Source organism: Trichoderma ghanense, assembly GCF_004382785.1.
Source record: "Trichoderma ghanense strain CCMA-1212 chromosome Unknown scaffold_2, whole genome shotgun sequence".
NCBI lineage: Eukaryota > Fungi > Ascomycota > Sordariomycetes > Hypocreales > Hypocreaceae > Trichoderma > Trichoderma ghanense.
In genome coordinates, this window is record NW_027395665.1 from 341,749 (window position 1) to 354,344 (window position 12,596).

Consider the following 12,596-nt stretch of genomic DNA (forward strand, 5'->3'; position numbering starts at 1 on the left):
CCGAATCAATTACCAAATCAGAGGCCCGGGAATCTAATATCCAAAAGAGAGGGCGATATCGGGGCAACATGCCCGAAGTACGGAACGGCGATTATAGACCAGGCACCATGGCGGGCTTAGGTAGTAGGTAAGGTAGGGAGTACTACAGTCAGGAAAAAAGAGAAAAAAGTCAAAAGGCGAGAAGAAGGGGAAAACACGCCCCCCGTGTCTCGTCTCGTCACCGTTGCGCTCGGGGGTCAGTAATTGATCTGATCTGGGACGTACTCGTTGCTCGTTACATATATAAGGCCAAGGCCTTGGCGGATCAATCGACCAGTTGCGTTTCTTCTTTTTTCTTCTTCTTTCTCGGTGGGAGCTGGGCTAGGGTCAAGAGCAACATGGCTTTCGAGGACTTCTGTGGCTTTCTGGTTCTTGTTGTTTGATATATTCGTTGACAGCTATTCTTCTTTTATTCACTTGTTTGGATTGTCGACTAATACGATATATACCCCCCTTCTCTCTTCCTCCATTCAACATCTCATCCCCCCCTTATCCCCTCCACTAATCCATGATGACGTTACGAGATGATGAGAAAGATGCCTCCCGGGAGGCCGCCGTTGCCGTCCAGGACCACGAAAGCAGTGTCCTCGGCACCACCCTCCCCCATCGTGACGGCTCAATACCGCCCGAAGCCCTCAACACCGACCAGGACGTCGAGCTCGCAGAGGAGGAAAAGGGATACGGCCCGCCTCCGGACGGCGGCCTCGAGGCGTGGCTCCAGGTCCTCGCGACGCACCTCATCAACGCCATGACCTGGGGCTACGCCGCCTCCTTTGGCGTCTACCAGCTGTACTACGTCGAGACGCTGGGCCTGCCGTCGTCGCAGGTCTCGTGGATCGGCTCCGTCCAGATCTTCTTCACGTACGTCATCTGCGCCGTGTCCGGCCGGCTCGCCGACGCCGGCTACACGCGCGAGACGGTCGCCGCCGGCACGTTCCTCGCCGTCTTGGGCTCCTTCATGACCAGCCTCGCCCGCACGTACTGGCAAATCTTCCTCGCCCAGGGCGTCTGCATCGGCATCGGCCTGGGCGTCGCCTTCATGCCCGCCATCTCCGTGCTCAGCTCGTACTTTGACAAGAACCGCTCCTTTGCGCTGGCCGTCTCGGCGGTCGGCACCTCGGTCGGCAGCGTGACGTTTCCCGCCACGATCCAGTATCTCACGCCCAAGGTCGGCTTCCCCTGGGCGGTGCGTGTCGCGGGCTTCATCGCCCTGGCCATGGCCGTTGTCGCCAACCTCCTGCTCAAGCCCAGGCTGCCGCCGCGCAAGTCGGGGCCCCTGCTGGAGATTAAGGCCTTTTCCGAGCTGCCTTACCTATTGTTCTCCATGGCCTCTTTCGTCTACTTTTATGCCCTATACTTTGTCGTCTTTTATGTATGTGAGCGCGCAGTGTCGTGATCTTGTCCTTCGCCCTCCCTTAAACTCGCTTTTTTTCGGCGCTTCTGTGAAGTTGAAGTCGTGAATCTGCAACATCAGCACCATATGCCGTGAGTAGTTGTCGTCGTTAACCATTTCTCAGATCAACAGTTACGCTCGCAACATCATTGGCTTCTCAGATCAAGACGCCATCAATCTCCTGCTCATCACAAACGCCATGGGCATCCCCGCCCGGCCAATTGCAGGATACATCGCGGACCGACACACAGGCCCAATCAACCTGTTCTCCGCTGCCACTGTCGCCGTGAGCGTCGTCATATACTCTTGGACTGGAGTCAAGACCCGGACGGGCATGTACGTCTTCAGCGCCTTCTACGGCTTCGCTGTCGGCACCAACCAGGGCACGTTTGTCGCCTCCCTGACGAGCCTGACCAAAGACCCGCAGAAGATGGGCATCCGCTTCGGCATGGTGGAAACGCTGTGCTCGCTGGCGACGGTGGCCGGGGCGCCGACGGCCGGGGCCATCATCGATCACAACAACGGCGACTTTTTCTGGGCGCAGATATGGGGAGGAACTGTCATGGCTGCTGCAGCAGTCATCTTTGTGGCGTGTCGCATTTCCGTGACCGGATGGAGACTGGTACAGATTTAGCCAGTCGGTGGAACAATTGCCGAAGGCTTGATCGATCGGAAAAGGGGGACATAGCATATGGGGACGGATAGAACAGCGGGGAAGAATGCAACGGGACAGGAAGAGCAGGATACCTATCGTATTCACGGTGAGGAGCGACCAAAAAGTGTGTGTGCCGATATCGGAACATGGTTGACCATATAAAGCATCTTTTCAAGTAATAATGACGAATAGAATCAAGGCTAGTGTTCATTACCGCTTGTTGGTGCTGGATGATGATAGCTCAGTCTTGCCGCAACTTTGCGACGGCCTTTGCTGCAAGAGCCGCAACCTGCGCGCCGTCCTCCCAGATGTTGTCGTGCTCTAGGCGGAGGTCCCTGATGGCTATCGGCGTGATGCCGTCCTTGACAAGCTTGGCCTCCATGATGTCAAGCTCGGCTACGTCGATGAGGGTATCCTCTGCGGAAGATGCCAGGATGACCAGGCGAGGCTCGTTCGACCACAGGCTCTTGAAGTTTCCAGCAAACTTTGCCGGCGACGCTGCGTCCCAAGCCTGCCTGTCTGGACCAAAGGCGTCGGCGATGAAAGTCTCGTACACCCCGCCGTGCCTCTCGGCAAGGCCTCTCAGGTCGTGTATGCCGGATATGCTGATGAGCGCTGCTGGCAATGGCGCGGCCGGGCCCCAAGCACACGAAGCGTCGTTGTTCATGATGATCTGATGGACCAGCGTACCGCCGGCCGAGTGGCCAATCAAGACGTAGTTGCTACCGATGCTGTACTCGGCATCGAGCAGCCTCAGCGCGGCCAGGACGTCTTGGACATGTTCCGGATGCAGGGCCTGGCGCAGCTCATTTGCCGGCGTCGAAGCGGGATCCTGGGGGAACTGTGGGTGCGGCGACAGCCGGTAGTCGATGCTGGCGAAGCCGCGAACCGCAGACCTGGGCAGATCGGGGGGCAGGGCGAGCATGTGCTTGATGGACGGGACAAAGTCATGGAGGGTGTTTCTGGGGTCGCGCCAACCGCCTCCGTGGACGAAGCTGTCAGGGTTCGGATACAGAGTCAGGATCGACGTATCAGATGTCAAGGTTTCAGAACAAGAACAAGAATCAACGTGTGAGCCCGCGACGGGATTGACGTCAGCCAGCAGCAGTCACGTACATGATCCAATACGATGGCGCGGAAACTGCCGCTTCTGGCGCGTCCTCATACTGCCAGACGCCGACGCGCTGGAGGTTGTGCTGGCCGTATTGACGGCTGGCGTGCTTGAGGCCGGGGATGTCTGCGGAATACGCCATCGTAGGCTAGTACTGTCTCTTTGTGCGTGTTGTGTCGCAGGGGATGGCGCAGGATGTCCACTGGCTGTGCAGATGGTGAGGGAAGAAGGAGGCGGGGTTGCAGATACGGAGTTGAGGGTGGCAGTCCGTATGTGCTGCTCGAACACGAGTCCTGCTATGGAGGGTAAACTGAGGGCTTTGCCTCTGCTTTTTGTTTCAAACTGTTTCCCTTCTATTTCTCTGTAGGGTTGAAGACCATAGGTAAGACCTGCAGAGTAAATTGAATTGTAGCAGGATTCAATGTCTGTTGTATTGAGGGCAAGATGCGGAATACCATCTCTCAGGATCATGAGGCTATTTTCGCAGGGTCCGGACAATTGAGCGAGGAAATACGGGGTAGCGGATCGCCACAGGGCTTCGAGAATGCGGCTAGCGAATCAGCGCCTGTAGGCAGCTGGAACCTTGAAGGTGCTGGAGGTACCCGGTACAGTGGCCTATAGCGACCCTTGGGCAGCGAGATGGCCTGGAATTGCCTGAGGCGGCTGACCGACCATCAAATCGCTGGTCCCGCTTCGAGCAAGGGGCTCGTACCGGTACTTCGCCTTGGCGATGCTGGCGAACGGGAATAAGAAAGCCCAAAGTTCGCATGCGAGTGATTTGGCAGGTGGGAAGCACACGATGCAGCAGAGTAAAATGAAGACAGCGCAAGAATCTGGAATAGGGGTCGCGTTGGGAGCGGTGCGGCTCTCATAGGGGGGGCAATGTGATGCGTGATGTCACTGCTACATTGGCGGTGTCTGGCCTGGCTGATGAGCTGAGGCGCCTTATAACTGCCAACGGTTTGAGAGCAATTGAGTTTTTGGAGTAGTGCAAAGTAGTTCAGCTGCAAAATGCTGTCGCGTGGCACAATGCCACAAGTGGTAGAAGACGTTAGCAAAGGACACATACATACTGTACAATGAACTGCGCCGCTGCGGCTTGAAAGACTCGGTGGCGCCAAGCCGTTTGACTTGGGAGGTTGTGGACGAAAGAATGGAGGCGAGACAAATTGGAGAAGAGGCCTGACTCAGCCGTAAAACGCATGGGATTCTGTTCTGGAATTAGCTCGAGGCCAAGCTTTTCTGGACAGTGTCCGTGGGATGTCTCTACTGTGTCAGCATCAACCTCCTCTTGCTCCTCCTTGGTCACACTGTCCAGAGCAGCAACGGCAGAGCATCAAGCGTCAACTCAAAAACCTCGATAAATCGCAGGGTCCTGTCGCATGTCATCATGTCATAATGTCAGGCTCTGATCGCGAGTTAAACAGAGCCCTACTGATAAGTGCCTGTACTCGCATCGTCAGCGCCAAGAGTATCCAACGTGAGCGACGTCCTGGCCAGGCTTGGCGCAGATCCGTCGAGAGACTCAATCGCACCGGATGAAACAACAGACACAGCCCTTGTGCGGGTGTCTCAGCCTCCAGGCTCTGGCCCCGACCCACCGGCGGGGTTGCAGGATTGCTGTCTATCGATTTGATCATCAATATCAACCTGCGCTATGGGCTCTGCTAGTTGCTACCATCTCGTGATATGAGGTAACGGCTCGTTGGCCAACGACAGCCGACGGAGTGTAAAAAGACACTTTCGATAGCCTGCTGTGACATACAAATGAGTACATGCGATGTCAATCAGGTTGGTGGGAAGCCATTCTTCGTAAGCAAACTGCGGAAAGGATGCCGACGCCAGCTCTGGACTCGTTCTAAATGAATACGAAGGAACATCGTCTCCCGGCACTCGCTCGTATCCGGCCTACCAAGCTGCTATTCTGGGTGCCACGTCTGATGACCCAATGCCACCGCGGGGATTACAGACCAGCGTTCATCCCCATCAGGCTGCTGCCTTACATTCCTTTACCTTGGTACCTACTGTATGCAGTAGTTGAAGAGTCCATCGTGGCACGGCCACACTTCTGTACGACCTGTCCCATGTTTCTGTGCATCTCCGACTTGTGTTTCATTCTGCTCGGTTCCCCACACTTTTTGTTCTCTGATGCAGACAGAAGCGGCATGTCATCATGCGACAAGACCAAAATACCATCTCGCGCACCAACAACAAGAACAGCTCGCCAGACGAAGCGAAAAGCTGCGAGCACTGGTCAGCTGGGGTCACGAAAACAGGCTGTTGCCTCTTAACTCGGCATTGTTGGCATCCCCTCCTTCTGACAATAGCTATTACAGAGTGGATGAGGTCGAGCATTGACGATGGATGAAGAAAATCCTGGCCTGGCGCACACAGTGCTGCCTGTATCCGGTACTTGCGGAGCGGCATCCCGGCAACCACAGTGCGAGGCGTACAAGCGTAGAAATAAGGGGGAAGTCCTGCCGACCCCAAAAAAAACAGCGGGTACGGAGGCTCAGAAGGCGCGGCAAAGTACCGCTACCTCAGGAGCAGCGACGATGCGGCGCTAGCCCCAGGTCACCGCGACGCCATCGAGGAACAGCGCCCAGTTCCCGGGAAGCCATTGGCGTGGCGTGGCGGGCTGCTGCGGGGCGCTGCCCTCTAACGGTATTGCAGGCACGCGACACTGGCGGCCCAAAGTACCGGTACCCGCGCTAACTGTACGGGGCACGGAGGAAGCGACTCGAGGCGAACCAGGGGGGAAAAAAAGCCCTGCGGCGCCAGCAGAACTTTTGTCTGAGGCGCCCATTTTGATCCTCATCTGCCGCACCCACGCCCTTGGTTTCTTGTGCTTGGACATCATTTCCATTCCATTCCCTATCGTTTGTTCCGGTTGTGGGCGGTCTCGCACGGCGCCGACCTTTTCTCTGTTCGCGGCCTCGTTTTTCAACTTCCTTCGCTTGTTGGCCAGCCGGCTTTGTTTTCTTGCCTTTCGTTTTTTCTGTCGTTTGCTCTGCGGCGCTGTTGCGAGACGGAGACGGAGACTTGTCCCGTGATCCCCCGTCCACAAGGGGTGGGAATCCAGGAAGAAAGAAGCTTGGGAAAAAGAGAGAGACAACAAAGGCTCTTCTTTACCGCTTCAACAGCGGCGCGTTGGATATGAGAAGCGTCACTTGGTGGTAGCCCTGTGTGCCTCTCGCTGACTCTGTCGCCTTCACCCCTTTCCGTCGTTTCCTCCACCTACCTCGATCCCTATCTCGACCTCGACCTCGACCCTCACCGATCGACCCCGGTTCCGAATCCGACGTCGACCTCGACTCTCTCCCTACCTCCTATCTCGTCGCCATGGAATCGACGCGCCGCTTCGCCAGCGGCATGGCGTCCCGCATTCGCTTCTCCAGCCCGACGCGGCGACACCTGAATTCCGCTACCTCGACCGTCACCGTCGTGGCCGCGCCAGTCCTGCGGATCCTGTCGGCCTTTGCTGCGCGGTTCGCAAACCGGCAGTTCCTCTTCGCCATATGCGTCGTCGCCATAACCAGCGGCAAGCTGGTGCACATATACGCCCACATCACGGCTCTCGCCTTCCGCTCCCTCGCCCGCTGGGGCCTCACATTCTTCACACAAGATACCGCCTTCTTAATACTAATACGGCTGCTGCTGGACACGGAGATATACCCCTGGCGGTGGCTGCGCATCATCCTCACGTCCCTGGCGACGCTTCTCGTCACGATTGTGCTGGCCCTGGCGGCCATCAACAACGCCTTCTTCGTCGTCGCGGGCTCCGAGCCCCACTGGCGCAATGCTGGCCTTGCAAGCAACGCCTCCTCGTGGAAGCTGGCAGTCACCGGACTGTTTACGTGCCTAGTTGTCCTGGCGATCATCCTCGGCATCAGCTGGGTCACGCAGGACATCTTCTACTACCTGGCCGGCCTCGCCCTCGACATTCTCAAGTGGCCCTTTGCCTTTGTGTACAGCAAGATCCCGCAGCGAATGCGCCCCGCGGCAAACGTCAGATACGCTCATATCCCGCAGCAGGACGTCGAGGGCGGATCCGAGCTCATGGGTAAAGAGGACGACGACATTGACTCTAGCGGCTCCAGCGTTGTCTCGGACGTGCGCCGGCCTACGAAATGGACGACTGCCCTCTATGTCTTCGTCGGCTTCAGCCTGCTCCTCCAAGTCCTGCTGTACATCGTCCGACCGAACGAGGGCTCGTACACCTACATGTCGTGGACTCTGCCGCTGCTCCCCTTTGCGGATTTCGCCCACTCATCGCCCATTCTGGCTGCGCTCACCCCCGTTTACGATACAAGCATTGGCTGGAACTGGGACAACCGCACCGCGTTGGTGGAGCCCATTCGGTGGGAGTGGCTGCCAGAGGACCCCCTCCCAGGATTCCAAGACTGGTACACGGCAGAGGAGACGCACTACCGCGCCTCGCAGGATCCCCTGAAGATCTCCAACCTGAAGAACGACGTCCTTCCCGAGCTCCGCGATAAGCTGGCGAACATCACGATCAAGAACGTAGTGCTCATCAAGCTCGAAAGCACGAGGAAGGATGCCTTCCCCGTCAAGAAGGATGGCCTGTTCTACCAGCTCGCGGCCGACTCCTTTGAGAATGGCACGCTGCCCGAGACGGCCGAGCAGAAGATATCCACGCTCACCCCCACCGCCAATTTCTTGACGGGAGACTACGACGACGGCTTTGAGCACAAGGAGAAGAAGCGACGAGGTGGCCTCAACGCCAACAACTGCCACACGTCGGCCAGCTACACGCTCAAGAGTCTGACCGGCACTCTTTGCGGCCTGTCGCCGCTCGTCGCCGACTTCAACGCCGAGGTCTCGCATCACATCTACCAGCCCTGCCTGCCGCACATCTTTGACGCCATGAACCTTGGTCTGGGCAACTCCTCCAAGGACGGCGACAAGAACGACTTTACTTCGCACAAGTGGAAGTCCTCCTTCATGATGTCGGTGACGAATGGATTCGACAAGCAGGATGAGCTCATGGTGCAGCTCGGCTTCCCGCGGAACAATACCGTTTCCAAGGAGTATCTGAAGAGCGACGACGCCAAGTTTGGAAAGGTGGACGTCGAAGACATCAACTACTACGGAATGCCCGAGTATGTCATCGAGGACTATGTCCGCGATGCGTTCAAGTCGGCCAAGGAGAACAACGAGCGAGTGTTCTTGACCCACCTGACCAGCACCACGCATCATCCCTTTGGGCTGCCGGAAGACGTCGAGCACGTTCCCGTCACCAGCGAGGAGAGCTCCAAGCTGGACAATGTGTCCAAGTACCTCAACGCCATTGGATTCGTCGACCGCTGGCTCCAGAAGATTCTGGATATTCTTGACGAGCAAGGTGTCGCGGACGAGACGCTGGTCATCTTTGTCGGCGACCACGGCCTCGCGGTTCCGGAAAACGATGGCATCACGCCGTACTATAACACCAACATTGGCAACTTCCACGTCCCGCTGGTCTTTTCACACCCTCAGCTGCCCGCCATCGACATCAACGACGCGGTCATCTCCTACCAGATCCTGCCCACGGTTCTCGACCTGCTGCTGGAGACGGGCTCGCTCTCGTCATCGCAGACCAAGATTGCAAAGGACATGATTGACAACTACGAAGGACAATCCATGCTGCGATCGCTCATCAACGTCAACGACAAGACGGGCCAGCCCAACTGGCAGTTCAGCGTCATGAACCCCGGGCGAGCCACCGTTGCCGTCCGCGACAGCCGGGAGCCGCACTGGAGGCTGACGGTGCCCATCATCGAGAACACCGAGTGGCGCTTCACCGACCTGGACACGGAGCCGCACGAGGAGAAGCACCTTGTTGCCTTTGACTTTCCCGGCTTCCTGCAGAAGATTGAGCAGGAGAGGTCGGTCGAGGCGGCGCACTGGGCAGAGCAGGCTGCGTTTGTGGCGCGGTGGTGGGTTGAGGAGAACAGCATGCGCTGGCACTACAACCCATCCGAATAGAGAACAAAACATGACCCAGAGGGGGAGAATCTTCTTTCTTCTTTTGCCTGTTGGTTCACTGCATCATTTGCATCACGACATGTCACATATCGATATCTGCTGCATTGTAAAAAAAAAAAAACACCTTGTTTACCACCACCTATACATACCTTTTCTTGTCCATTCTTCTGTCTTACCTTCATAGGGACAACTGGGGGGCATTAATTCCTTTTCTTGTATTCCCTACTTCTCCTTTTTCGGTTCCCTCCTTTGTGTATTCAGTCAGGGTATATACGGCGTCTCGTACTTATGATTGTGGATTTTCCTGGGTAGACCGTTTGAACGCAATCCTTTCATTTTGGAGGGGGAGGAAGACGAAGAGCTGTCTGTGGCTCTACGGTAGAATCAAAATGGGAGGTCTTTTGAAGTTGCTTGCGTTCTCTTCTTTCCTGCGATGAGTCGGGTAGATGGGGGGGGGGGCTTGATGGGGTGGAAGTGCATATAGTCCCTCCTTTTGCTAGCGAGCACAATGCGAGAGAAGATGAAGAAGACATTGAGCGTTTCCTTGATGTGAAGTAAAAACGAAGCCAGCAAGAAGTCGAGGTAAGAGATCTGCCATCAGACATGCATGCAGTTGCCAGTAAGCGCTGCCGCAGCCGGCTGTTTGTCGTCAGCATCTTGCAGCCTGATCTTGAATGATCCCCGTGAATCAACACTCTGCTTGTCAATCCACAACACCTCAAGTTCTTGATTACCGACAAGCCTTGATCCTGGCTCCCTTCTTGGTGCAACGTGATCCACCGAGTTTGACAGCTGCCGTTAGGCATTCACGTACAACCGCCGGCCGGCATCGTGATCACCCTCCCGTTTACACACATCAGATGAGCGACCTAAGAACATAGCATACTACTGCCTAGAACTATCTTATAAGTTTGGTTTACACTTGCCGAGAGCGACCCGCCGGGCCGTGAGCAACGTGATTCCGGGGTTGCATGTCTCAGTTCAGCTCCCGGGTTGCTTGACAGCCTCTTGTTTCTCTTTTCGTTTCTTCTCCCATCACCTTTTAACCGAAGTAGGATTCTCCGGGACTCTTCTGATTGATGACCCATGTTTTCACCTGATAGTAGAACTTTTCTTCACATCCACTTTTTTGCCTGCCGTGTAACAAACACCTTCAATACCAAGCTCCAGGACGCTGGGAACCACATGTTGCCTGGGGGGGGGGGGGGGGGNACCAACAAACAAAACAAGAAAAAAAAAAAAGTTCCATCACTTTCAACCTCGTGAGGCCCTTTATTTTTTTTTTTTCCTTCTGTCTAATTGCTGAAATGTGATTGCCAGGTGGCGTTTCGTCCAGTCAGCTCGTGCGTTTGCTCGAATGAAGGGAAACCAAGCAACGAGTCAGGGGCAAAACCAGAGACGCCGATTGACGAGAAAACCGCCATCTTTGAAGCGTCACAACATGCGCCCTTCCTCTTGTCCGAGTAGTCAACTCATTTCCTCTCTACGCCTCCTCAAACCAATCTCGTGCGATCGAGAGCCCAAATCACGGTGAGTGGCACGCCGTGCTTTCACAGGAAATCACCCGCATCGTGCCACTGCGTGCTCTTATTCGCTGGCAAACCCTTCCAATCATCTCCGTGCAACCCCGGCGCCAAGCTCCCGACCAACCACAGCCCCCGTCTGATCCCTTTCCGTATCAGAAACGTGCCCGGGGTTGTGCGAGGAGAGAGAAAGTGTCTTATGATGGAAAGCTTCGCTGCCGGATACGAAGAAGGGTTGCACTTTGCGAATGAAGAAAAAAAAAAGAGAGAGATAGATAGAGAGAGAGAGACGGGGGAAGAAAAGGGACCTTTTGCGCATTTGCTTGTTTGGTTGATGATAACCGTCCCCCCCTGTCTGTTCTGTGTCGTCCTAGGCTTACTTGGATTAAGTGCGAGATGCAGAGACAGGGAATACGATCGAATCAATGGCCGTCCTACACATACGGAACCTGAGAAGTAAGAAAAACAGGAACAGAGGATAGAGATAGTACAGCGCCTTCTTCTCGTGTGATGACCTGCGTGCCATCGGCAAGGGCCTGTTGGACCATTGGGCTGTGACAGGACGGACTTGTGCTGAGAGATGGAACGGCATGTGCTATTTGTCCGCGTTTGCTGGGAGAGTTTGCTCTCTCTCTCTCTCTCTCGTCTTCGTCAACCCGCTGCCGCAATGCTTCTTCTTTGCGTCAAACGCCGGATCATGGGGATCCTTCTGTGCAGCCCGCCGTTGATGACATCTCTGTCGATGGATGGTACCATACAGTTGCAGCTGTGGCGATGACATGCCGTGCTTGGATGGTCTTGTGCCCTCGCCATCGGACGATAACTAATGCCCTTTCTTCTAGATCCGATGGACGCATGTCTCAGATGCAGCGCCGGACAGGGGGACAGGGGCCACCATTCGCTGCGGGTCGAGGACCTCATGCATCTTGACATGCACTGCATTCTCTCGCTGCTCGTCGAAACGTTACTGGACCGTTCCAGCACAGCCAGCCGCGGAGTCGAGTCAAACCAGTGACGCCTCCCCCATGTCGATATCACACTCCCCCCTCATCCATCTGTCCTATCGCACCGCAGAGCTCCTCTGGCATCGAAAAGCCTTTCGCCTTGTTAAACGGCGGCCCGGTCTGGTGCCACTTCTTTCTGTCGCTGGCAATGGGGACTTCAAGAGGCCCACTCGGGAATATCCTCTAGCGAAGGGCTGCTGGGTGTGTGCGTATGTGGTTGTGGTTGTTGTTGTAGCAAAGAAAGTGGACTGGAGTCGATGGAGTCCTTTTTCTTCCCGATGTACGCGTTTTCGTTTGCTCCTGGACGCCGAGCCGGCGCCTGCAAAGTTGAACCCATGGCGGTGATCGCTGAGCCAGTCAATATCGTCAGCTCGGGCTCCGGGGGGTGGTCCCTCGCAAACGGACGAGAAGAAGAGATTTGAGAGATTGCTTTCCCACCCAAACATGGCCACTCTCATGAACGGGGGGCAAACAGAGATGGCTTCCCGGCTGTGATATCCCCATCTGGAACTGTCGAGTTTGATATTCCCGGCCGTCGATCTGGGTCTGTGACTCGTTGTCCCTTGTTCTCCCCCCCCAAAAAAAACAACCCCCTCCCTTGGTTTGGGTGCCCGGTTGTAGATATAGCACCCGCGCTCGCCCTGCCTTTCGTCACCTTTTGCTCGTTTCCATCTTGTGCTTGTTACCCTCTATCTTCCCCTGCCCTTGGCACACTTCGTTTGGGGTCTCATTCTCTTGGGTTGCCCCCCCTCGGTAATCGCACCGCCGCTCGCTTTATATCTCTCCGCAGATGCTCTTCTAAGAGAGCCATCCCACCTCTCTTTCATTTCTTCTACTTCCCCCCTCCTCTCTCCCCCCCCCAACTCCCTTAAGCCCCCCCCTC

The 12,596-nt window shown here is 55.9% G+C and overlaps 3 protein-coding genes across 3 annotated transcripts; 2 read left to right on the top strand and 1 right to left on the bottom strand.

Annotated features, from left to right (window-relative positions):
* Window positions 1-547: 547 nt before the first annotated feature.
* Window positions 548-2,066, top strand: CCMA1212_002505 (Riboflavin transporter MCH5; the record flags this gene model as incomplete). The annotated part of the gene is made up of 2 exons (XM_073699887.1): window positions 548-1,411; window positions 1,557-2,066. 2 exons carry the CDS (start codon window positions 548-550, stop codon window positions 2,064-2,066), a joined length of 1,374 nt encoding a protein of 457 aa, XP_073561507.1.
* A 262-nt stretch (window positions 2,067-2,328) lies between these two features.
* CCMA1212_002506 (Kynurenine formamidase) lies at window positions 2,329-3,340 on the bottom strand (the record flags this gene model as incomplete). The annotated part of the gene is made up of 2 exons (XM_073699888.1): window positions 2,329-3,082; window positions 3,204-3,340. 2 exons carry the CDS (start codon window positions 3,338-3,340, stop codon window positions 2,329-2,331), a joined length of 891 nt encoding a protein of 296 aa, XP_073561506.1.
* A 3,200-nt stretch (window positions 3,341-6,540) lies between these two features.
* CCMA1212_002507 (uncharacterized protein) lies at window positions 6,541-9,186 on the top strand (the record flags this gene model as incomplete). The annotated part of the gene is made up of 1 exon (XM_073699889.1): window positions 6,541-9,186. The coding sequence occupies one exon, from the start codon at window positions 6,541-6,543 to the stop codon at window positions 9,184-9,186; it is 2,646 nt and encodes an 881-aa protein (XP_073561505.1).
* Window positions 9,187-12,596: the final 3,410 nt, after the last annotated feature.